Genomic DNA, 25,957 nt, shown 5'->3' on the forward strand with positions numbered 1-25,957 from the left:
GTACGACAGCGTGTTCCAGTTCCCGCCAATATCCAGTAATTTCACACAGCCATTGAAGAGGAGTGGGACAACATTCCACAGGCCACAATCAACAGCCTGATCAACATTTGTTTTAAGCAAGTCAGCCATATCAGCTATGTTTTTATAAAAGGCAGTAAATGAAGCTGAATGAACTGTTTCGCTGCCAGACGAGGCTCTGCTGATAGCCAGGTGTAGCAGTGGTAAGGTGTTGGGACTCTGCTGATAGCCAGGTGTAGCAGTGGTAAGGTGTTGGGACTCTGCTGATAGCCAGGTGTAGTTGTGGTAAGGTGTTGGGACTGCTGATAGCCAGGTGTAGCAGTGGTAAGGTGTTGGGACTCTGCTGATAGCCAGGTGTAGCAGTGGTAAGGTGTTGGGACTCCGCTGATAGCCAGGTGTAGCAGTGGTAAGGTGTTGGGACTCTGCTGATAGCCAGGTGTAGCAGTGGTAAGGTGTTGGGACTCTGCTGATAGCCAGGTGTAGCAGTGGTAAGGTGTTGGGACTCTGCTGATAGCCAGGTGTAGCAGTGGTAAGGTGTTGGGACTCTGCTGATAACCAGGTGTAGCAGTGGTAAGGTGTTGGGACTCTGCTGATAGCCAGGTGTAGCAGTGGTAAGGTGTTGGGACTCTGCTGATAACCAGGTGTAACAGTGGTAAGGTGTTGGGACTCTGCTGATAGCCAGGTGTAGCAGTGGTAAGGTGTTGGGACTCTGCTGATAGCCAGGTGTAGCAGTGGTAAGGTGTTGGGACTCTGCTGATAGCCAGGTGTAGCAGTGGTAAGGTGTTGGGACTCTGCTGATAGCCAGGTGTAGCAGTGGTAAGGTGTTGGGACTCTGCTGATAGCCAGGTGTAGCAGTGGTAAGGTGTTGGGACTCTGCTGATAGCCAGGTGTAGCAGTGGTAAGGTGTTGGGACTCTGCTGATAGCCAGGTGTAGCAGTGGTAAGGTGTTGGGACTCTGCTGATAGCCAGGTGTAGCAGTGGTAAGGTGTTGGGACTCTGCTGATAGCCAGGTGTAGCAGTGGTAAGGTGTTGGGACTCTGCTGATAGCCAGGTGTAGCAGTGGTAAGGTGTTGGGACTCTGCTGATAACCAGGTGTAACAGTGGTAAGGTGTTGGGACTCTGCTGATAGCCAGGTGTAGCAGTGGTAAGGTGTTGGGACTCTGCTGATAGCCAGGTGTAGCAGTGGTAAGGTGTTGGGACTCTGCTGATAGCCAGGTGTAGCAGTGGTAAGGTGTTGGGACTCTGCTGATAGCCAGGTGTAGCAGTGGTAAGGTGTTGGGACTCTGCTGATAGCCAGGTGTAGCAGTGGTAAGGTGTTGGGACTCTGCTGATAACCAGGTGTAACAGTGGTAAGGTGTTGGGACTCTGCTGATAACCAGGTGTAGCAGTGGTAAGGTGTTGGGACTCTGCTGTTGGTACTCTGTTGGGACTCTGTTGTTGGTACTCTGTTGGGACTCTGCTGTTGGGACTCTGCTGTTGGGACTCTGCTGTTGGGACTCTGCTGTTGGGACTCTGCTGTTGGGGCTCTGCTGTTGGGGCTCTGCTGTTGGGACTCTGCTGTTGGGGCTCTGCTGTTGGGACTCTGCTGTTGGTACTCTGCTGTTGGTACTCTGTTGGGACTCTGCTGTTGGTACTCTGCTGTTGGTACTCTGTTGGGACTCTGCTGATAACCAGGTGTAGCAGTGGTAAGGTGTTGGGACTCTGCTGATAGCCAGGTGTAGCAGTGGTAAGGTGTTGGGACTCTGCTGATAACCAGGTGTAACAGTGGTAAGGTGTTGGGACTCTGCTGATAGCCAGGTGTAGCAGTGGTAAGGTGTTGGGACTCTGCTGATAGCCAGGTGTAGCAGTGGTAAGGTGTTGGGACTCTGCTGATAGCCAGGTGTAGCAGTGGTAAGGTGTTGGGACTCTGCTGATAGCCAGGTGTAGCAGTGGTAAGGTGTTGGGACTCTGCTGATAGCCAGGTGTAGCAGTGGTAAGGTGTTGGGACTCTGCTGATAGCCAGGTGTAGCAGTGGTAAGGTGTTGGGACTCTGCTGATAGCCAGGTGTAGCAGTGGTAAGGTGTTGGGACTCTGCTGATAGCCAGGTGTAGCAGTGGTAAGGTGTTGGGACTCTGCTGATAGCCAGGTGTAGCAGTGGTAAGGTGTTGGGACTCTGCTGATAACCAGGTGTAACAGTGGTAAGGTGTTGGGACTCTGCTGATAGCCAGGTGTAGCAGTGGTAAGGTGTTGGGACTCTGCTGATAGCCAGGTGTAGCAGTGGTAAGGTGTTGGGACTCTGCTGATAGCCAGGTGTAGCAGTGGTAAGGTGTTGGGACTCTGCTGATAGCCAGGTGTAGCAGTGGTAAGGTGTTGGGACTCTGCTGATAGCCAGGTGTAGCAGTGGTAAGGTGTTGGGACTCTGCTGATAACCAGGTGTAACAGTGGTAAGGTGTTGGGACTCTGCTGATAACCAGGTGTAGCAGTGGTAAGGTGTTGGGACTCTGCTGTTGGTACTCTGTTGGGACTCTGTTGTTGGTACTCTGTTGGGACTCTGCTGTTGGGACTCTGCTGTTGGGACTCTGCTGTTGGGACTCTGCTGTTGGGACTCTGCTGTTGGGGCTCTGCTGTTGGGGCTCTGCTGTTGGGACTCTGCTGTTGGGGCTCTGCTGTTGGGACTCTGCTGTTGGTACTCTGCTGTTGGTACTCTGTTGGGACTCTGCTGTTGGTACTCTGCTGTTGGTACTCTGTTGGGACTCTGTTGTTGGGACTCTGCTGTTGGGACTCTGCTGTTGGTACTCTGCTGTTGGTACTCTGTTGGGACTCTGCTGTTGGTACTCTGCTGTTGGTACTCTGCTGTTGGGACTCTGCTGTTGGGACTCTGCTGTTGGTACTCTGCTGTTGGTACTCTGTTGGGACTCTGCTGTTGGTACTCTGCTGTTGGGACTCTGCTGTTGGTACTCTGCTGTTGGGACTCTGCTGTTGGGACTCTGCTGTTGGGACTCTGCTGTTGGGACTCTGCTGTTGGTACTCTGCTGTTGGTACAGCTTTATTTAGGCCCTAACAGTTTGTGGGCTCCGTTTGTCACCGTCACAGTGCAATGAATGCACTACACTGTATTCAAAATGACATCCAATTGCCTTTATAGTGCACTAGTTTTTACCAGAGTTCTGGTCGAAAGTAGTGCACTAGCTTTTACCAGAGTTCTGGTCGAAAGTAGTGCACTAGCTTTTACCAGAGTTCTGGTTGAAAGTAGTGCACTAGCTTTTACCAGAGTTCTGGTTGAAAGTAGTGCACTAGATTTTTCCCAGAGTTCTGGTTGAAAGTAGTGCACTAGATTTTTCCCAGTGTTTTGGTTGAAAGTAGTGCACTAGCTTTTTCCCAGAGTTCTGGTTGAAAGTAGTGCACTAGCTTTTACCAGAGTTCTGGTCGAAAGTAGTGCACTAGCTTTTTACCAGAGTTCTGGTCGAAAGTAGTGCACTATAAAGGAAATAGGTTGCCATTTGGAAGGTGTATAAATAGGTCTAGTGTTTCTCCTGTGAGAGGAGAGAGCTGTTGTGGAGCAAGTCTGTATCCTGTTTATTGAGCAGTCTGTATCCTGTTTATTGAGCAGTCTGTATCCTGTTTATTGAGCAGTCTGTATCCTGTTTATTGAGCAGTCTGTATCCTGGTTTATTGAGCAGTCTGTATCCTGTTTATTGAGCAGTCTGTATCCTGTTTATTGAGCAGTCTGTATCCTGGTTTATTGAGCAGTCTGTATCCTGTTTATTGAGCAGTCTGTATCCTGGTTTATTGAGCAGTCTGTATCCTGTTTATTGAGCAGTCTGTATCCTGTTTATTGAGCAGTCTGTATCCTGTTTATTGAGCAGTCTGTATCCTGTTTATTGAGCAGTCTGTATCCTGGTTTATTGAGCAGTCTGTATCCTGTTTATTGAGCAGTCTGTATCCTGTTTATTGAGCAGTCTGCAGTCTGGTTTATTGAGCAGTCTGTAGTCTGGTTTATTGTGGCCTAGGATAGAAATGACATCATCTTTTTTCTTTGCAACAATGACATCAGAGGGGGCTCACATGATTGGCTGTTCGATGCCAGCGACTCGGAGACACTTTTACAGCCACTGCGAGCCATGGGCCAATGACAAGCTGGAAACGGCAGAGAGCCTACAGAACATGAGATGAGCTGGGAGCGATGGTCGCTCCGTCTCTCACATAGAGATAGATAGAGGACTCATCTTTATACCGGTGTCATTATAGCGTCTGTGACAACATGGGAAGCTCCATTGAGGCTACAACCCATAGGAATCCTCAACCAACTGACTACTTTCAACTGTCAGAAGCATGGTGAAAACCTTCAATGTCGCTGCCCATGCCTAAAATCGCCATTTGGACACTAGAGGCCTCTAGCATTCTCTATGGTCTCACATTAATAATTGAGTCAATCTACAACATGATTTTTATCGGCCATTCTTCATCATATCGTGCGATAAACGCGGAACCAGGCTATTTATGGAAGATTGACATGAACTAATGCCTTGGCTTGTGCAGTAGTAGGCCTAGATATAAATTATGACATTAGAAAACGGACAGATGGGTTTGTAGCCTACTGTACTGGATGTGCTGTAATTGACAGTTGTTGATTGTCTGGAAAAAAAATAATAAACACTTATAAATAATTGCATCTAGAACTTGGAGGAATCCTGAAAACGGAGAAAAAAAACGTCTCGTACCAATTCCGTCATCTTCGGAGATCACCGGGAGCTCGCACCGAATATCCGCTGCCCCGCCTCCCCTCCCCTCTTCCCGTCAGCTCGAGACCAACGGAAACATCATAGGCCTGTCCGGCTGATCCACACGCGGGAAACGTATCTAGGAGACATATATACATTTGATTTGTTACAACGTGCCTGGTATTTGACTGTTTGCTAGAATGGAAATGTTCACCTAAAATATCAATTTATGAGAAATCGACGTAAATGGTCACTTCTCCTTTAAATGTTCTCTGTTGTTCTGCATAATATCCAGGAAGTGTGAGAGCATTCCTCCCCAGCTGATCCAGAGAGCCAGACGGAAGTCTCCTACTCAGAGGCTTTAACATTCAGCGTTGACCAGACAAGGGGACCGTGTTATTGGTAAATATCGTCTGGAATAAATCCCGTGGATTATCCGTGGGTGGTTTTAGTGGAGACACGGCCCGGTATCCCCACCTCCTCTGTCTTTCTCCCGGTCGGTCGGGTGGATCTGCCGTGGTGGGACTGTCATGAGCCCGGGCTGGGAATGGCATCCTCTCCCAGTGTTTGTAAGAAGGTCGGGCCGGTGGAGGAGGAGAACGGAGAACCGGATCATTCTCTACAAGAGATGTTGAAGGCGATAGCCGACGAACGGAACCGTCTTACTGTCAGACAAGAAACTAGTGGACTTGGTGAGTAGAGGTTTACAATTTGCACTGTTGAATTGATTAGATCGGTGGCCTATCGCGTCTTGCAATATCACCAACAAATAGCTTGTTTGGTTACACGCTTCATGCTCATCCGGTTATGTGACTTTGTGACTGTAATTTGTAAGGGACAAACTCTCAAACCCTTGTTATTATCTGTAGAGTTTAAAGCAGTCAAACCTATATTTCCCCGCGGTTGGTTGCTTGTGAACCCGCCTACAAATTCCGACTGTTTTAACGTTTTAGAAACGTCGATCATCGCTTGCGAAACGGTTGCTGGTATATCAGCGCGAGAGAATCTTTCTATTGTAAAGACACTTACTGGAGCAGTTTAGCACAGATCCGGTTGAGGAACTACACTTCTTCCCCGGTGATGCTTACCCACAGGTGTTCTGGGGATGCGAGATGTAAAGTGTTGGTCCCTTGTTTTAATGAGCTGAATTAACAGATCCCAGAAATGTTCCAGACAGCACAAAAAGTTATTAAAATGTTGTGCACAACTTTGTTTATATTCCTGTTAGTGAGCATTTCTCCGTTACCAAGATATTCCATCCACCTGACAGGCGTGGCCTATCAAGAAGCTGATTAAACAGCATGATCATTACACAGGTGCACCTTGTGCTGGGGAAAATAAAAGTCCACTCACATGTGCAGTTTTGTCAAACAACACAATGCCACAGATATCTACATTTTTGAGGGAGAGTGCAATTGGCATGCTGACTGCAGGAATGTCCATCAGAGCTGTTGCCAAATAATTAAATGTCAATTCCTCTACCATAAGCCGCTTCCAAAGTCATTTTAGAGAATTTAGCAGTACGTCCAACCGGTCTCACAACCACAGACCACATGTAACCACGCCAGCCCAGGACCTCCACATCCGGCTTCTTCATCTGCGGGATTGTCTGAGGTGGAGGAGGGGGGGGGGGGTGCTGAGGAATATTTCTGTCTGTAATAAAGCCCTTTTGTGGGGGGAAGCTCATTCTGATTGGCTGGGCCTGGCTCCCCAATGGGTGGGCCTAGCTCCTAAGTGGATGAGCCTATCCCCTCCCCTGCCCGGTCATGTGAAATCCATAGACTAGGGCCTCATTTATTTATTTCAATGGACTGATTTTCCTTATGAACTGTAACTCAGTAAAATCGTTCACTGTAGCTACGGCTGCCCAGTTTCTGAAACTAGCTATGTCATAACACTGTAGCTACCTCTATCCAGTCTCTGAAACTAGCTACATCATAACACTGTAGCTACCTCTATCCAGTCTCTGAAACTAGCTACAGCATAACACTGTAGCTACCTCTATCCAGTCTCTGAAACTAGCTACAGCATAACACTGTAGCTACTGTTAGTGTTTAAATACTGGAGAGTTGAGACCAAATCACGGACGCTGGACAGAGTGGATTTCAGTTGTAACAAAAGACAGTTTTAATGAGTCAGAGATATCTTGTCCCGCAGTTTTACGTGCACGGACCTAGTTCACATAACTCGGCAAGGAGCCAGGTGAAAAAGAGACCTTATACTACGGTTCCATTCATTTTTATACATAGAATAAAGTAGGTGGAGTCTTGTCGTTTCGGTCTTCTTGACTGGTCGGAGGGTTGGAGGCGGGCCTTGCTCTAGCCAGAGCGGGCCCCATTGGTGCACAGCAAAAGTCCTTTGCTCTTGGGACCGGCCAGTTAGAGGGAGATGAGATGTGTGTTTATATAAGGAAGAGGGGGTCAGTCTTATGGCTGGGTGTATGTGTTCTTACGACGGAATGTCTTTGTTTATAGGAGCTATGTGTATGAATATTTATATAACACTACCTCTATCCTGTCTCTGAAACTAGCTACATCATAACACTGTAGCTACCTCTATCCAGTCTCTGAAACTAGCTACATCATAACACTGTAGCTACCTCTATCCAGTCTCTGAAACTAGCTACATCATAACACTGTAGCTACCTCTATCCAGTCTCTGAAACAAATGACGATGCTTCATGGCTTTAGACAAGGCTGTCTGTGTATCATAGTGCACTGACCAGTGGACTGATGAGGAATCAGGTGGCCTCAATGGTCCTAAACAGTCGGCTATAGTGTTGAACAACTTGTGATATCCATGTGAATATTATTGCATCCCCAGGCCACCAGACTTGTCCCCGGCCAGGGGAGGGGAGGGGGGAGGGGGGATTCTATATTTTGATTTTGATATAAAACCACATGATAGAAACATTTTAAAAATTGATGTTTCAGGCGATACCACAGCAACCGTAGGGAACTTGGCTCATGGATAGAAACAACATCAGTAACTGTGTTTTCTTTCTTCTCAATGTTTCTGTACCACGGCTGCCTCCTGAACGAGTCCATTCTCATTGTAATGTCACCCACAGCTGCACACCTGCCTGAAGGCTCATTATCATATGAAAAACCCTTAGAGATGAGCTCCGGTGAGGTTATTCATGAATAAAAATGAACCCAAATCGTTATTTTTTTTTAAAAGCAGCCAGAAAGCAGCTGGTGTGGAAACAAAACGGGTGTGTTCATTAGTGCGCATCGCAGGGAAAAAAAAACAAACGTTGCACAATTCCAGGTCGGTCCCTCGACGTTTCAGCACCTCTGTTTCCGTTTGCCTCCTAGTGGTTACACGCCACGCTCGTCAACGGGCCTTTAGTTGGCGATGAGGCACGAGGGGGGTGTGGTATATGGCCGATATACCACGGCTAAGGGCTGTTCTTAGGCACATCCATGTAGTGCTGTTCAAGATAACACATTCCTGTAAAAATGAGCCTTTTGTAATGAGCAGCAGGTGTGTTCTACTGTCAGTTCTGTGAATACTGAGGGTACAGTATTTTTTTAATTTAACCTTTATTTAACTAGGCAAGTCAGTTAAGAACAAATTCTTATTTACAATGACGGCCTACCGGGGGAACAGTGCCTGTTCAGGGGGCAGAACGACAGATTTTTACCTTGTCAACTCGGGGATTCGATCGATTCAGCAACCTTTCGGGTTACTGGCCCAACTCTCTAACCACTAGGTTACCTGCCTCCCCCCTGTATGACCATCTAAATATAGTCTCTGGTATCCCAATGTGGACTGAAGACCGGATTATCTCTCTCTGAGTGTCAAGGTGAATGTGAACGCAACATCTAGGCTCGTCTACAAAAAGTCCTTGGTTCAACAGCGTAATCTGAGGGAGAACCTCAGAACACTAATCTGCATTCTACACTAGAAACGTGGTGATTTTGCCAAGCGTTTGTTTGTCTCTCAGTAGTGGTATTGTTCTGTCAGGGACGTGTCATCTGTATTCCGTTCTCAGCATGACGTCGCCGCAGAGCGCTGGGCCTCGTGTCAATATGATGTCACCACAGAGCGCTGGGTCTCCTTGTGTCAATGTCTTTCTCTCGTTCTCGATCTGTCTTTCTCTGAGGCATTTTACACATCTAATCAATAGCTCTGTTACTGTTATCACTGAAGGATTAGGATGGATGGACATTTTAAAATATAATGACTAGTTGAACGGCAGCATGAATAGCCAGTGTCCGGGACAAGGTACCACGTCTGGTGAACTGGTCAAGGCTCGGTAGCCGCAGGCAGAACAGCAGAGACTGGATCAGCAGCACGACCAGGTGGACTGGAGACTGGGTACAGCCAGGAGTCATCAGACCAGGTAGTCATGAGGGAGGGTCTTAGGGCTCAGGTCCGTCTGAAGGGGAGAGGGAGAGAGATGGGAGAATTAGAGGTCATTAATTAATGAATTAAGATCACACAGGACACCAGATAAGACAGACTGACCCTCGCCCCCCAGCACATAGACTGTTGCAGGATACAGTGGGGCAAAAAAGTATTTAGTCAGCCACCAATTGTGCAAGTTCTCCCACGTAAAAAGATGAGAGGCCTGTAATTTTCATCATAGGTACACTTCAACTATGACAGACAAAATTAGGAAAAAAATCCAGAAAATCACATTGTAGGATTTTTTTATAAATTTATTTGCAAATTATGGTGGAAAATAAGTATTTGATCACCTACAAACAAGCAAGATTTCTGGCTCTCACAGACCTGTAACTTCTTCTTTAAGAGGCTCCTCTGTCCTCCACTCATTACCTGTATTAATGGCACCTGTTTGAACTTGTTATCAGTATAAAAGACACCTGTCCACAACCTCAAACAGTCACACTCCAAACTCCACTATGGCCAAGACCAAAGAGCTGTCCAAAGGACACCATCTTTTTAAGTGGGAGAACTTTGGCACAATTGGTGGCTGACTAAATACTTTTTTGCCCCACTGTATATACTGGAGACTGAGATGGGGGAGCGGACACTGTGGCCCTGCCTGGTGAGTAGTGCAGAACCCCTTTCTATGTGGGATTTAAAAACAGGAACAGCATCATCCGCTGTGAAAGCTTTCCCTCTGACCACGGCTTTCCAAAGGTTATTAAAGGATAGAGACGACCAAGGTGTTGACACCATTTTTGTTGTTGATTGGCTTCCACATGTTGTTCTGTGGGGACCTGCTCGGGGCCCTGCTCGGGGCCCTGCTCGGCTGTGATGTGGAGTCTGTAACAGTCAGATGCAGGATGGTTTGAGGACTCTACTGTCTCTGTCTCTATAGGACCCTGGTCCCCTGTATCAGAATGCTGTATGTCTCTATAGGACCCTGGTCCCCTGTATCAGAATGCTGTATGTCTCTATATGACCCTGGTCCCCTGTATCAGAATGCTGTATGGCTCCTATGGGCGCGGCCAGTGCGCCTGTGTCTCCCGTCAAGACTTCAACTCATCTGATCTTTATTTGTTGTTTGTGAAAATGGATGGACACGTCATCTCTGCTGTCCCTCACCGTAGAACTCCCATTGAGGAAGCTTTTGGATATCACGGATCCAGATCATCGGGCCAGTTGGCCACGGCCCTCTGACTCCCTGCCCCACTACCCAGTCCTCTATTCTAGTTACTGATGGCCACGGCCCTCTGACTCCCTGCCCCACTACCCAGTCCTCTATTCTAGTTACTGATGGCCACGGCCCTCTGACTCCCTGCCCCACTACCCAGTCCTCTATTCTAGTTACTGATGGCCACGGCCCTCTGACTCCCTGTCCCACTACCCAGTCCTCTACTCTAGTTACTGATGGCCACGGCCCTCTGACTCCCTGCCCCACTACCCATTCCTCTACTGTAGTTACTGATGGCCCTCTGACTCCCTGTCCCACTACCCATTCCTCTACTCTAGTTACTGATGGCCACGGCCCTCTGACTCCCTGCCCCACTACCCATTCCTCTACTGTAGTTACTGATGGCCCTCTGACTCCCTGTCCCACTACCCAGTCCTCTACTCTAGTTACTGATGGCCACGGCCCTCTGACTCCCTGCCCCACTACCCAGTCCTCTACTGTAGTTACTGATGGCCCTCTGACTCCCTGCCCCACTACCCAGTCCTCTACTCTAGTTACTGATGGCCACGGCCCTATGACTCCCTGCCCCACTACCCAGTCCTCTACTCTAGTTACTGATGGCCACGGCCCTCTGACTCCCTGCCCCACTACCCAGTCCTCTACTCTAGTTACTGATGGCCCTCTGACTCCCTGCCCCACTACCCAGTCCTCTACTCTAGTTACTGATGGCCACGGCCCTATGACTCCCTGCCCCACTACCCAGCCCTCTACTCTAGTTACTGATGGCCCTATGACTGACTCCCTGCCCCCCCCCACTACCCAGTCCTCTACTCTAGTTACTGATGGCCACGGCCCTCTGACTCCCTGCCTCACTACCCAGTCCTCTACTCTAGTTACTGATGGCCCTATGACTGACTCCCTGCCCCCCCACTACCCAGTCCTCTACTCTAGTTACTGATGGCCCTCTGACTCTCTGCCCCACTACCCAGTCCTCTACTCTAGTTACTGATGCTGTATGAGCATCTTGAGGAGGACTGCAGGTTATAGGACAATGAGGTCCTGTGTCATGAATTATCTCCCTCTGTCTCTCTCCTCTTGTCTCTCTCCTCTTGTCTCTCTCTCTCCTCTCTCTCTGTCTCTCTCCTCTCTCTCTGTCTCTCTCTGCCATTCAGAGGGACCTTCTGTTTGTCTCATATCTATTGACAGGAGACAATGGGAGGCTGTTAACCAACAGACAAGGGACACACTCAATATGTTTAGTTTAGAAAACGTTCATGTCCTCAATGAGGAGATACATTTGTCAGTAATTCCAGTACATACAGACCACATCCCATAAATAAGCAGAACACATAGCAGAGGAAAGAGGTTGAGTGATGTTTTAAACATGTCCTCTCTTTGTTCTACTACACTTTATGATTTAGACTGTCAGAGCTCGTTGGACAATCCAGCGTTAACCAGTTAACACCTTGTTATTCTCCACTGGGACGTCAGTCAGTCTTAGTGCCATAGAGCCGTGGCCAGTTAGTCTGTCTAATCTCTTTGAGGAGGTACCACGTCTGGCTGTGTGTGTTCCTCTGTGACAACAGTATGGGTTTTATGTTGTAGTTCCCTGTTTGACAGACCACATCAGAGCGCTGGTCTTGTTGTATAAAGTCAACTGAAATAGTTGAAAAAGAAATAGTCACATTATAGCCTAACATTTTGACTGAGGAAACACAAGAATAGATCTGGGTGATTCTCCTGTTGTCATGAGGTGTTCTAGAACAGAGCGGTGTTCTAGAACAGAGCGGTGTTCTAGAACAGAGCGGTGTTCTAGAACAGAGCGGTGTTCTAGAACAGAGCGGTGTTCTAGAACAGAGCGGTGTTCTAGAACAGAGCAGAGCTGATGTGGAGTTCCACTCTCTGGGAGAGGAGCTGTACTCCATATACAGACCATGTCTCTCTGGGAGAGGAGCTGTACTCCATATACAGACCATGTCTCTCTGGGAGAGGAGCTGTACTCCATATACAGACCATGTCTCTCTGGGAGAGGAGCTGTACTCCATATATAGACCATGTCTCTCTGGGAGAGGAGCTGTACTCCATATACAGACCATGTCTCTCTGGGAGAGGAGCTGTACTCCATATACAGACCATGTCTCTCTGGGAGAGGAGCTGTACTCCATATACAGACCATGTCTCTCTGGGAGAGGAGCTGTACTCCATATACAGACCATGTCTCTCTGGGAGAGGAGCTGTACTCCATATACAGACCATGTCTCTCTGGGAGAGGAGCTGTACTCCATATACAGACCATGTCTCTCTGGGAGAGGAGCTGTACTCCATATACAGACCATGTCTCTCTGGGAGAGGAGCTGTACTCCATATACAGACCATGTCTCTCTGGGAGAGGAGCTGTACTCCATATATAGACCATGTCTCTCTGGGAGAGGAGCTGTACTCCATATACAGACCATGTCTCTCTGGGAGAGGAGCTGTACTCCATATACAGACCATGTCTCTCTGGGAGAGGAGCTGTACTCCATATACAGACCATGTCTCTCTGGGAGAGGAGCTGTACTCCATATACAGACCATGTCTCTCTGGGAGAGGAGCTGTACTCCATATACAGACCATGTCTCTCTGGGAGAGGAGCTGTACTCCATATACAGACCATGTCTCTCTGGGAGAGGAGCTGTACTCCATATACAGACCATGTCTCTCTGGGAGAGGAGCTGTACTCCATATACAGACCATGTCTCTCTGGGAGAGGAGCTGTACTCCATATACAGACCATGTCTCTCTGGGAGAGGAGCTGTACTCCATATACAGACCATGTCTCTCTGGGAGAGGAGCTGTACTCCATATACAGACCATGTCTCTCTGGGAGAGGAGCTGTACTCCATATACAGACCATGTCTCTCTGGGAGAGGAGCTGTACTCCATATACAGACCATGTCTCTCTGGGAGAGGAGCTGTACTCCATATACAGACCATGTCTCTCTGGGAGAGGAGCTGTACTCCATATACAGACCATGTCTCTCTGGGAGAGGAGCTGTACTCCATATACAGACCATGTCTCTCTGGGAGAGGAGCTGTACTCCATATACAGACCATGTCTCTCTGGGAGAGGAGCTGTACTCCATATACAGACCATGTCTCTCTGGGAGAGGAGCTGTACTCCATATACAGACCATGTCTCTCTGGGAGAGGAGCTGTACTCCATATACAGACCATGTCTCTCTGGGAGAGGAGCTGTACTCCATATACAGACCATGTCTCTCTGGTACTGCTGCTGTTCACTAGTAGTAGACCTACCAGTCTGGTGGTGGTAGTGCTGCTGTTCACTAGTAGTAGACCTACCAGTCTGATGGTGGTAGTACTGCTGTTCACTAGTAGTAGACCTACCAGTCTGGTGGTGGTAGTACTGCTGTTCACTAGTAGTAGACCTACCAGTCTGGTGGTGGTAGTACTGCTGTTAACTAGTAGTAGACCTACCAGTCTGGTGGTGGTAGTGCTGCTGTTCACTAGTAGTAGACCTACCAGTCTGGTGGTGGTAGTGCTGCTGTTCACTAGTAGTAGACCTACCAGTCTGGTGGTGGTAGTACTGCTGTTCACTAGTAGTAGACCTACCAGGCTGATGGTGATGGTGCTGCTGTTCACTAGTAGTAGACCTACCAGTCTGGTGGTGGTAGTGCTGCTGTTCACTAGTAGTAGACCTACCAGGCTGATGGTGGTAGTACTGCTGTTCACTAGTAGTAGACCTACCAGGCTGATGGTGGTAGTACTGCTGTTCACTAGTAGTAGACCTACCAGGCTGATGGTAGTACTGCTGTTCACTAGTAGTAGACCTACCAGTCTGTTGGTGGTAGTACTGCTGTTCACTAGTAGTAGACCTACCAGGCTGGTGGTGGTAGTACTGCTGTTCACTAGTAGTAGACCTACCAGTCTGGTGGTGGTAGTGCTGCTGTTCACTAGTAGTAGACCTACCAGTCTGGTGGTGGTAGTGCTGCTGTTCACTAGTAGTAGACCTACCAGTCTGGTGGTGGTAGTGCTGCTGTTCACTAGTAGTAGACCTACCAGGCTGATGGTGGATAACAGGAGAGGGCTGAGCACGCACCCTTGTGGGGTACCTGTGTTGATGGTCAGCGTAGCAGAGGTGTTGTTGTCAACCTTCACCACTTGGGGTCGTCCCGTCAGGATCCAGTTGCACAGGGTTCAGACCCAGGGCCCTGAGCTTAACGGTGAGTCTGTGGATCTGTTAGGGCGGTGTGTAAATTGAGGTGGGTTTTGGGTATCAAAGTGGAAATGGTGCTTAACTAGCCTCTCATGACGACAAACGTGCTAGTAATTTAATAGTTACCTTCGCATTCTTGGGTACAAGAACAATGGTGGACATCTTGAAGCAAGTGGGGACAACAGATTTGGTATATGGAGAGATTGAATATGTCCGTGAACACTTCAGGCAGCTGGTCTGCACATGCTCTGAGAATGCAGCTTGGGATGCTGTCTGGGCCTGCAGCCTTGTGAGGGTTAACACGCTTCAATGACTTACGTCAGCCATGGAGAAGAACAGTCCTCGAGAGCGTTAGGGGCCCGCGTCAACGGCTCGATGTTGTATTCTTCGAAGCGGGCGAAGGTGTTTTAGCTTGTCTTGGAGCGAGATGTCAGTGTCTTCGATGTGATTTGTCTGGAGTCCCTGCCACATACGTCTTGCGTCTTAGCAGTTGAATTGCAACTCCACTTTGTCTCTGTACTGTCATTTTGACTTAGATTTTCTTACATAGGATATAGCTAGTCTGTTTGTACACATCCATCTATCTACTCATCAGAGTGGGAACTACATCCTGTATGTACTTCCTGATGAACCCAGTCAGTGTTTATGTCGATACTATTCTGAGGCGACCCAAAACCATTTCCTAGACCGCGTGATCAAAACTATCTTGATACGTAGATTCCGATTGGTCAGACCTTACCACGGGTACTTCCTGTTGAAGTTTCTGCCTAATAGGCGGGGAGGAGCAAAATGGAGGCGTGATTTGATTTGCTGAAGGGAAGGATGGGGAGGGCCTTGTAGCCGTCCCAGAAGAGAGAGTGGCAGTGATCCAGGGTCCGTGATGCGCGTGTAGCAATTTCCTCAGATTTCCTTTATTGAAGTCTCCAGCTACGATAAATGCGGCATCGGGATATGCGGTTTCCAGTTTGCACATAGTCCAATGTAGTTCCTTGAGAGCCGTCATGGTGTCAGCTTTGGGAGGGGGGATATACTCAGCAGTGACAATGACTGAAGAAAATGATCTCCGGAGGCAATGCGATCGGCATTTGATAAGGAATTCCAGATCGGGAGAACAAAAGGACTTGTGTTCCTGTACGTTAACACAATCACACCATGACTAGTTAATAATGAAACAAACTTCTCCGCCTTTCTTTTACCCGGAGAGTTCTTGCTTCCTGTCTGCGCGATGGACGGAGGACCCCGCTGGCTGAATGGAATGGGACAATTATATCCGGAGAGAGCCATGATTCCGTAAAACAGAGTATGTTACAGTCCATGACATCTCTCTGGAAGGAGATCCTCGCCCTGAACTCGTCTACTTTATGTGTCCAGGGACTGAACGTTAGCGAGTAATATACTCTGAAGTGGTGTATGTGATGTACGCCTCCTGAGTCAGACTCGGGCCCCGCTCCTTCTACCTCTTCTCCAGCGTGGGCGTTTTGGTGCAGCCCCCGAGATGAGTAGAGCTGCAAACAAAGGATCCAAGAGTTATGTCTGGTGACCGACCGACGATCTAATCCAACAGTAATGTCTGGTGAGACCGACGATCTAATCCAACAGTAATGTCTGGTGACCGACCGACGATCTAATCCAACAGTAATGTCTGGTGACCGACCGACGATCTAATCCAACAGTTATGTCTGGTGAGACCGACGATCTAATCCAACAGTAATGTCTGGTGACCGACCGACGATCTAATCCAACAGTTATGTCTGGTGAGACCGACGATCTAATCCAACAGTTATTTCTGTCTGTAGGTAAAAATACATGAAACGTTCTGAGAAAATAATGTAAGAAACAACAATGACAATTTTCCGATCTAAGCCAACTAGAAAGAGTTTTCCCTCAGGCCTGGAGGGAAGCAAAAAGTAATTCAGCTTCCCAAGAATAGCAAAGCACTTTATTGGCTCAAACAGCCAACCAATCAGCCTGTTACCAACTCTTAATAAGGGTTGGTAACAGGGTGGGTAACAGGGTTGGTAACAGGGTTATGGGTTGGTAACAGGGTTGGTAACAGAGTTATGGGTCGGTAACAGGGTTGGTAACGGGGTTGGTAACAGGGTTGGTAAAGGGGTTGGTAACGGGGTTGGTAACAGAGTTATGGGTTGGTAACGGGGTTGGTAACAGAGTTATGGGTTGGTAACGGTGTTGGTAACAGGGTTGGTAACAGGGTTGGTAACAGGCTGATTGGTTGGCTGTTTGAGCCAGTAAAGTGTGCTTTACTTTAGCTTCCCTCCAGGCCTGAGGACACTTTGTAGTTGGCTTAGATTGAAGATATGGCAAATAGGAGTCGCAATATCATCCACTATTGTCCTCCGTAGTTTTCCATCCAGGTCGTCAGACCCCGGTGGCTTGTTATTGTTGATAGACAACAATAATCTTTTTTACCATCATTATTTTATGTCATTTATCTTTGTTTCATAGTGTAGTTTATTTTTTAAAATTTTTGTTCAGTTTAGTCACACGATTTCTTAATTTGCAGTACGTTTGCCAATCGGCTGCATCCAGACTTCATTTGCTATTCCTTTTGCCTCATCCCTCTAAACCATAACATTTTTCAATTTCTCCTCAATCAACAGGGATTGAACAGTTTTTATAGTAAATTTTCTTACTAGGTGCAATGCTTATTAGTAACTGGGAAGTGCAGCGTCTGGTTGTTCCTCATTACACACTACAGACCAGGAAATAGGATTGATTAAAGTCACCTTGTCCTAGAGAGATTTAAACAGATTTGTCTGTCTGTTGCCACATGGGTTCATGAGTCAAACTGACTGATGATGAGTCTACACACAGCACCGAGACTCTCTCTCTCTCTCCTGACATCAACCACAGCCTTCCTTGCATCCAGACTCTGAATTTAAGGGTTTAAACTTATGTTTACATTGACAAAGCAAGTGAAATGCATAATAAACAGAAGTGAAATGAACAGTAAACAGTAAAACAGTAAACATTACACTCATATTTTTTATTTTTTATGTTAAAATAGGGACATTTCAAATGTCATTATTTTTATATATATATATATAAATATATATAACACACACACAGTGTTGTGACGATGTGCAAATGGTTAAAGTACAAAAGATAAAATAAAAAAAAAAAGATAAAATAAATAAGCATAAATATGGGTTGTATTTACAATGGTGTTTGTTCTTCACTGGTTGCCCTTTTCTCGTGGCAACAGGTCACAAATCTTGCTGCTGTGATGTCACACTGTGGAATTTCACCCAGTAGATATGGGAGTTTATCAAGATCGGGTTTGTTTTCAAATTCTTTGTGGGTCTGTGTAATCTGATGGAAATATATATCTCTAATATGGTCATACATTGGGCAGGAGGTTAGGAAGTGCAGCTCAGTTTCCACCTCATTTTGTGGGCAGTGAGCACATAGCCTGTCTTCTCTTGAGAGCCGTGTCTGCCTACGGCGGCCTTTCTCAATAGCAAGGCTATGCTCACTGTGTCTGTACATAGTCAAAGCTTTCCTTAAGTTTGGGTCAGTCACAGTGGTCAGGTTCATCTCGCTGTAGGGGTTGGCTTTGTTGTGGAAGGTTTGTGTGTGTGTGTGTGTTGAAGAGGGTGGGGGATTAAGCTGCGTCCCCGTCTCACCCCACATTTTGATTTGTTTCTTTGACAATAAGGGTGTGCAGGGTGAATCTGTGGTCCGTCGTACTTTAATAAGGTGTCCACCAACTAGCCTCCCAGTAGCCACTCGCTCTACATCCACCAACTAGCCTCCCGGTAGCCACTCGCTCTACATCCACCAACTAGCCTCCCGGTAGCCACTCGCTCTACATCCACCAACTAGCCTCCCGGTAGCCACTCGCTCTACATCCACCAACTAGCCTCCCGGTAGCCACTCGCTCTACATCCACCAACTAGCCTCCCGGTAGCCACTCGCTCTACATCCACCAACTAGCCTCCCGGTAGCCACTCGCTCTACATCCACCAACTAGCCTCCCGGTAGCCACTCGCTCTACATCCACCAACTAGCCTCCCGGTAGCCACTCGCTCTACATCCACCAACTAGCCTCCCGGTAGCCACTCGCTCTACATCCACCAACTAGCCTCCCGGTAGCCACTTGCTCCGCATCCACCAACTAGCCTCCCGGTAGCCACTCGCTCTGCATCCACCAACTAGCCTCCCAGTAGCCACTCGCTCTACATCCACCAACTAGCCACTCGCTCTACATCCACCAACTAGCCTCCCAGTAGCCACTCGCTCTACATCCACCAACTAGCCTCCCGGTAGCCACTCGCTCTACATCCACCAACTAGCCACTCGCTCTACATCCACCGACTAGCCTCCCGGTAGCCACTCGCTCTACATCCACCGACTAGCCTCCCGGTAGCCACTCGCTCTACATCCACCAACTAGCCACTCGCTCTACATCCACCAACTAGCCTCCCGGTAGCCACTCGCTCTACATCCACCGACTAGCCTCCCGGTAGCCACTCGCTCTACATCCACCGACTAGCCTCCCAGTAGCCACTCGCTCTACATCCACCGACTAGCCTCCCGGTAGCCACTCGCTCTACATCCACCAACTAGCCTCCCGGTAGCCACTCGCTCTACATCCACCAACTAGCCTCCCGGTAGCCACTCGCTCTACATCCACCAACTAGCCTCCCGGTAGCCACTCGTTCTACATCCACCAACTAGCCACTCGCTCTACATCCACCGACTAGCCTCCCAGTAGCCACTCGCTCTACATCCACAGACTAGCCTCCCGGTAGCCACTCGCTCTACATCCACCGACTAGCCACTCGCTCTACATCCACCAACTAGCCTCCCAGTAGCCACTCGCTCTACATCCACCAACTAGCCTCCCGGTAGCCACTCGCTCTACATCCACCAACTAGCCTCCCGGTAGCCACTCGCTCTACATCCACCAACTAGCCTCCCGGTAGCCACTCGCTCTACATCCACCAACTAGCCTCCCGGTAGCCACTCGCTCTACATCCACCAACTAGCCTCCCAGTAGCCACTCGCTCTACATCCACCAACTAGCCTCCCGGTAGCCACTCGCTCTACATCCACCAACTAGCCTCCCGGTAGCCACAGGGCCCTATTCCCTATATAGTGGTACTATTATAGACCAGGCTCCATAAGGCTACTGTTCTAGGTAGGAGGCTTCTTGTATCTGTGTCTGTGTTGCACCACGTTGGAGAAAACAGGCCCTGCTCCTTTCGCTTCTCTCTCCCCCTCTCCTCCCTCTCTCTTCCTCCCCCTCTCCTCCCTCTCTCTTCCTCCCCCTCTCCTCCCTCTCTCTCCCTTCCCCTCTCCTCCCTTCTCACCTTCCCCACCTCTCTCCCCACTCCTCTCACTCCCCCTCTCCTCCCTCCCTCCTCACACTCTCTCCCTCCCCCTTCTCTCCGCCCCCTCTCCTCCCTCCCTCCTCACACTCTCTCTCTCCCCCTTCTCCCTCCTCACCTCTCACCTTCCCCCTCTCTCTCCCCCTCTCCTCCCTCCCCCTCACCTCTCCCCTTCCCTGTGTAGTGAGGGGAGTGGAGAAGGCTGTGAAGGGAGAAACGGTGAGCTCATGGTTGAGTCCAGAGGACAAATCAGTGGTCAAATCCTGCTGCTGTCAGCATCCTGGATGAACTCCCTCCCCCTCTCTCTCCCACTCCTCTCCCTCCCCCTCTCTCTCCCACTCCTCTCCCTCCTTGTTTTTCCATGACGGGCCAGATATCGAGGAGAGGAGAACAGAGGACAACACTGCAGGACAAGGACAAACTCATCAGTCGTCTCCAGGATTGTCTCACTATCTGCCAGACAGCAGTGGGTCTGTCACTTCTAGCCAGTCTTGTGTTCCTCTGGTGTGGAAGAGGTATTGATTTGGAATCAGTCCTCCTCTGTCCTCCTCCAGGCTCAGGATGAGACACAGGCTGTGTCCCAACATGACACCCTATTCTCTCCTACCTCGTCTCACTTATCTCCTTGCTCTAGATCAGAACAGTGTGCCATTTGGCACGGAGCCTGAGCCACACAGTGATGAACAACCTCTGTGGTGATTCTCTCCTCCAATCAGCATCGGGGGGAGAGAGTTGTTGAGGTTCTGTTGTGACAACAAGGGATGGCAGGGTTGAGGTTCTGTTGTGACAACAAGGGATGGCAGGGTAGAGGTTCTGTTGTGACAACAAGGGATGGCAGGGTAGAGGTTCTGTTGTGACAACAAGGAATGGCAGGGTAGAGGTTCTGTTGTGACAACAAGGAATGGCAGGGTAGAGGTTCTGTTGTGACATCAAGGGATGGCAGGGTAGAGGTTCTGTTGTGACAACAAGGAATGGCAGGGTAGAGGTTCTGTTGTGACAACAAGGGATGGCAGGGTAGAGGTTCTGTTGTGACATCAAGGGATGGCAGGGTAGAGGTTCTGTTGTGACAACAAGGGATGGCAGGGTAGAGGTTCTGTTGTGACATCAAGGGATGGCAGGGTAGAGGTTCTGTTGTGACATCAAGGGATGGCAGGGTCGAGGTTCTGTTGTGACAACAAGGGATGGCAGGGTAGAGGTTCTGTTGTGACGTGACACAACAAGGGATGGCAGGGTAGAGGTTCTGTTGTGACGTGACACAACAAGGGATGGCAGGGTAGAGGTTCTGTTGTGACATCAAGGGATGGCAGGGTAGAGGTTCTGTTGTGACAACAAGGGATGGCAGGGTCGAGGTTCTGTTGTGACAACAAGGGATGGCAGGGTAGAGGTTCTGTTGTGACAACAAGGGATGGCAGGGTAGAGGTTCTGTTGTGACATCAAGGGATGGCAGGGTAGAGGTTCTGTTGTGACAACAAGGAATGGCAGGGTCGAGGTTCTGTTGTGACATCAAGGGATGGCAGGGTAGAGGTTCTGTTGTGACATCAAGGGATGGCAGGGTCGAGGTTCTGTTGTGACAACAAGGGATGGCAGGGTAGAGGTTCTGTTGTGACGTGACACAACAAGGGATGGCAGGGTAGAGGTTCTGTTGTGACGTGACACAACAAGGGATGGCAGGGTAGAGGTTCTGTTGTGACATCAAGGGATGGCAGGGTAGAGGTTCTGTTGTGACATCAAGGGATGGCAGGGTAGAGGTTCTGTTGTGACAACAAGGGATGGCAGGGTAGAGGTTCTGTTGTGACGTGACACAACAAGGGATGGCAGGGTAGAGGTTCTGTTGTGACGTGACACAACAAGGGATGTCAGGGTAGAAGTTCTGTTGTGACGTGACACAACAAGGGATGGCAGGGTAGAGGTTCTGTTGTGACGTGACACAACAAGGGATGGCAGGGTCTCTACACACTTTCTCTATGCGTCACTTATCTCACTCTCTACACCCTCTCTCTCTCCACCCTCTCTCTCTCCACCCTCTCTCTCTCCACCCTCTCTCTTTCCACCCTCTCTCTTTCCACCCTCTCTCTCTCCACCCTCTCTCTCTCCACCCTCTCTCTCTCCACCCTCACTCTCTCCACCCTCACTCTCTCCACCCTCACTCTCTCCACGCACTATTACCCTACGAAGTTAAAGCTCAGTGTTTCACTTCCTGACTCTCCCTCTCCTGGGCCCTTGGCTGGTTAGCTAGGTGTTGTGGTTGGGGGGGCCCTCGGCTGGTGAGCTAGGTGTTGTGGTTGGGGGGGCCCTCGGCTGGTGAGCTAGGTGTTGTGGTTGGGGGGGCCCTCGGCTGGTGAGCTAGGTGTTGTGGATGGGGGGAGGGGGGCCCTTGGCTGGTGAGCTAGGTGTTGTGGTTGAGGGGGGACCCTCGGCTGGTGAGCTAGGTGTTGTGGATGGGGGGGGCTCTCGGCTGGTTAGCTAGGTGTTGTGGATGGGGTGGGGGGGGGGCCCTCGGCTGGTTAGCTAGGTGTTGTGGATGGGGGGGGCCCTCGGCTAGTTAGCTAGGTGTTGTGGATGGGGTGGGGGGGGGGCCCTCGGCTGGTTAGCTAGGTGTTGTGGTTGGGGAGACCCTATTCCAAACCTTAACCCTAACCATAAACAGTCAAAATTAACCATCGACTTAACCATCGAGTTTTGAAGTTTATGGACAAGTGTTCTGAAGTGAGACCGTGAGAAATATATACATTTAAAAACCTGTTACCCCTTTTGTCCACAATTTGGTGATATCTGGTAGTTAGTCTTGTCCCATCGCTGCAACTCCCCTACGGACTCTGGAGATGCGGAGGTCGAGAGCCGTGCGTCCTCCGAAACACGACCCTGCCAAGCCGCACTGCTTCTTGACACGCTGCTCCCTTCACCCGGAAACCAGCCGCACCAATGTGTTGGAGGAAACACTGTCAGCCGCACCAATGTGTTGGAGGAAACACCATCCAATGACGAAGTCAGCTTGCAGGTGCCCCGGCCCACCACAAGGAGTCGCTAGAGCGCGATGCGACAAGGATATCATGGCCGGTCAAACCCTCCCCTAACCTGGACGACACTGGGCCAAACCCACCCCTAACCTGGACGACGCTGGGCCAAACCCTCCCCTAACCTGGAGGACGCTAGGCCAAACCCTCCCCTAACCTGGAGGACGCTGGGCCAAACCCTCCCCTAACCTGGAGGACGCTGGGCCAAACCCTCCCCTAACCTGGACGACGCTGGGCCAAACCCTCCCCTAACCTGGACGACGCTGGGCCAAACCCTCCCCTAACCTGGAGGACGCTGGGCCAAACCCTCCCCTAACCTGGAGGACGCTGGGCCAAACCCTCCCCTAACCCGGACGACGCTGGGCCAAACCCTCCCCTAACCCGGACGACGCTGGGCCAAACCCTCCCCTAACCCGGACGACGCTGGGCCAAACCTTCCCCTAACCCTTGACGACGCTGGGCCAAACCCTCCCCTAACCCGGACGACGCTGGGCCAAACCCTCCCCTAACCCGGACGACGCTGGGCCAAACCCTCCCCTAACCCGGACGACGCTGGGCCAAACCCTCCCCTAACCCGGACGACGCTGGGCCAAACCCTCCCCTAACCCAGACGACGCTGGGCCAAACCCTCCCCTAACCCGGACGACGCTGGGCTAATTGTGCGTCGCCTCATAGGTCTCCCGGTCACGGCCGGCTGTGACACAGCTTGGGATCGAACCCGGGGCTGTAGTGAAACCGCAAGCACTGCGCCACTCGGGAGGCAAGACCCGTGAGCTCTTGTTGCTCATGGAAGCAGTCAGGTATTGGGTGAGTCGTGGTCACTGATGACTGCCCTGTGTGCTGGTGTGTGTGTGTGACTATCCTGATGACTATCCTGTGTGTGTGTGTGTACTGGTGTGTGTGTGTGTGTGTGTGTGTGTGTGTGACTATCCTGATGACTAGCCTCAGTAGCCTGAGTCTCTGTCAGGGGGAGAAGTTGTTGATGAGGAGATTTCCTGGAAGCAGTGTCCGCTTGGCTGGAGGTTTCATATAACTGCTGAAGTGTCTGTTAGCTCAGCCTCCCAGGTAGATGTGATATGCTGGCTGCATTCTGTACTCTGGTGGGGAATGTTCAGCAGCGCTGTCAGATTGTGTGTGTTGGGGCTCCCGGGTGGCGCAGCACTCTAAGGCACTGCATCTCAGTACTAGAGGCATCACTACAGACGCCCTGGTTCCAATCCAGGCTGAATCGCAAGCGGCCGTGATTGGGAGTCCCATAGGGCGGCGCACCATTGGCTCAGTGTCGTCCGGGTTTGGCCGGGGGAGGCCGTCCATTGGGAGTCCCATAGGGCGGCCCACCATTGGCTCAGTGTCGTCCGGGGTTGGCCGGGGGAGGCCGTCCATTGGTAGTCCCATAGGGCGGCCCACCATTGGCTCAGTGTCGTCCGGGGGAGGCCGTCCATTGGGAGTCCCATAGGGCGGCCCACCATTTGCTCAGTGTCGTCCGGGGTTGGCCGGGGGAGGCCCACCATTGTAAATGTAATCGTTTGTTCTTAACTGACTTGTTATATAAAGGTAGAATAAAATAAAAAAATCAGGATCAGGAAATGTAGTGGTATTTCAGTTCCCTTTCGTTCTGTCTGTAGAAACTAGACTCGTCTGAGAGGAACAAAGGCTTCAGTTTCAGCATTTATGGTGTCAGCATTAAGAGGAGATTTTCTTTGAATAATGTACACACATAGATACAAGTTATTTAATCCAAATGCGATCTTTTTGACACCATGTTATTTGTCAACAATAATGAATTTCAAAAATTGAAGCAATCAAAGCCAGACAGCGCTTCAGTAGATTGAGTTACACTGAATTGAATCTCACTGTAATGAAATGGCATGGAGGAATGTGTTTCTCTGAATGAGCAGTTTAAACTGAATGGCCATTTTGTGTCAGAAGCTGCTGTCTTCCATTAGAGAAGAACCCTGTCTGTCTCCGAAATGGTAGCCCTATTGCCTATATAGTGCCCCAGTGAAACTATATGGAATGGAAACTACTGAGTCTATGGGCTCTGGTCAAAAGTAGTGCACAATGTACAGAGCCTTCAGGAAGTATTCACACTCCTGGACTTTTTCCACATTTTGTTGTGGAAGTGGGATTAAACTGGATTCTGTTGTCATTTTGTTGTGGGATTAAACTGGATTCTGTTGTCATTTTGTTGTGGGATTAAACTGGATTCTGTTGTCATTTTGTTGTGGGATTAAACTGGATTCTGTTGTCATTTTGTTGTGGGATTAAACTGGATTCTGTTGTCATTTTGTTGTGGGATTAAACTGGATTCTGTTGTCATTTTGTTGTGGGATTAAACTGGATTATGTTGTCATTTTGTTGTGGAAGTGGGATTAAACTGGATTAGGTTGTCATTTTGTTGTCACAAAATGCGCTGTCAAAGTGCTTAACAAATTCTAACATATTTGTAAAGCACTTGTATATCTTGATTAGATAATTATTCATCCCCCTGAGTCGATACGTTAAAATCACCTTTAGCAGTGATTACAGCTGTGAGTCTCTGGGTGAGTCTCTAATAGTGATTACAGCTGTGAGTCTCTAATAGTGATTACAGCTGTGAGTCTTTCTGGGTAAATCTCTAAGAGTGATTACAGCGGTGAGTCTCTGGGTGAGTCTCTAAGAGTGATTACAGCTGTGAGTCTCTAATAGTGATTACAGCTGTGAGTCTCTGGGTGAGTCTCTAATAGTGATTACAGCGGTGAGTCTTTCTGGGTAAGTCTCTAAGAGTGATTACAGCTGTGAGTCTCTGGGTGAGTCTCTAAGAGTGATTACAGCTGTGAGTCTCTAATAGTGATTACAGCTGTGAGTCTCTAATAGTGATTACAGATGTGAGTCTCTAATAGTGATTACAGCTGTGAGTCTCTAATAGTGATTACAGCTGTGAGTCTCTAATAGTGATTACAGCTGTGAGTCTCTAATAGTGATTACAGCGGTGAGTCTTTTGGGTAAGTCTCTAAGAGTGATTACAGCTGTGAGTCTCTAATAGTGATTACAGCGGTGAGTCTTTCTGGGTAAGTCTCTAAGAGTGATTACAGCTGTGAGTCTTTTGG

General features: G+C 49.3%; 2 protein-coding genes across 3 annotated transcripts in view; one reads left to right on the top strand and one right to left on the bottom strand.

The window, feature by feature from the left end:
* Positions 1-5,045: 5,045 nt before the first annotated feature.
* Positions 5,046-25,957, top strand: part of LOC139379635 (uncharacterized protein KIAA0930 homolog) — a 70,385-nt gene continuing 49,473 nt past the window's right edge. The window contains exon 1 of one of the 2 annotated variants that reach the window (XM_071122441.1): positions 5,046-5,410. In XM_071122441.1, the coding sequence (XP_070978542.1) occupies positions 5,266-5,410 (145 nt within the window). In that variant the 5' untranslated portion in view covers positions 5,046-5,265. The remainder of the gene's footprint in view (positions 5,411-25,957) is intronic. The other variant, XM_071122440.1, reaches the window with a different exon arrangement.
* LOC139379636 (microfibril-associated glycoprotein 4-like) overlaps positions 6,822-25,957 on the bottom strand; it is a 30,289-nt gene continuing 11,153 nt past the window's right edge. Inside the window, exon 6 of the mRNA XM_071122444.1 lies at positions 6,822-9,102. Coding sequence (XP_070978545.1) covers position 9,102 — 1 coding nt within the window. The 3' untranslated portion in view covers positions 6,822-9,101. The remainder of the gene's footprint in view (positions 9,103-25,957) is intronic.

The sequence above is a fragment of the Oncorhynchus clarkii genome, chromosome 21 (genome assembly GCF_045791955.1).
Source record: "Oncorhynchus clarkii lewisi isolate Uvic-CL-2024 chromosome 21, UVic_Ocla_1.0, whole genome shotgun sequence".
Taxonomy (NCBI): Eukaryota; Metazoa; Chordata; class Actinopteri; order Salmoniformes; family Salmonidae; genus Oncorhynchus; species Oncorhynchus clarkii.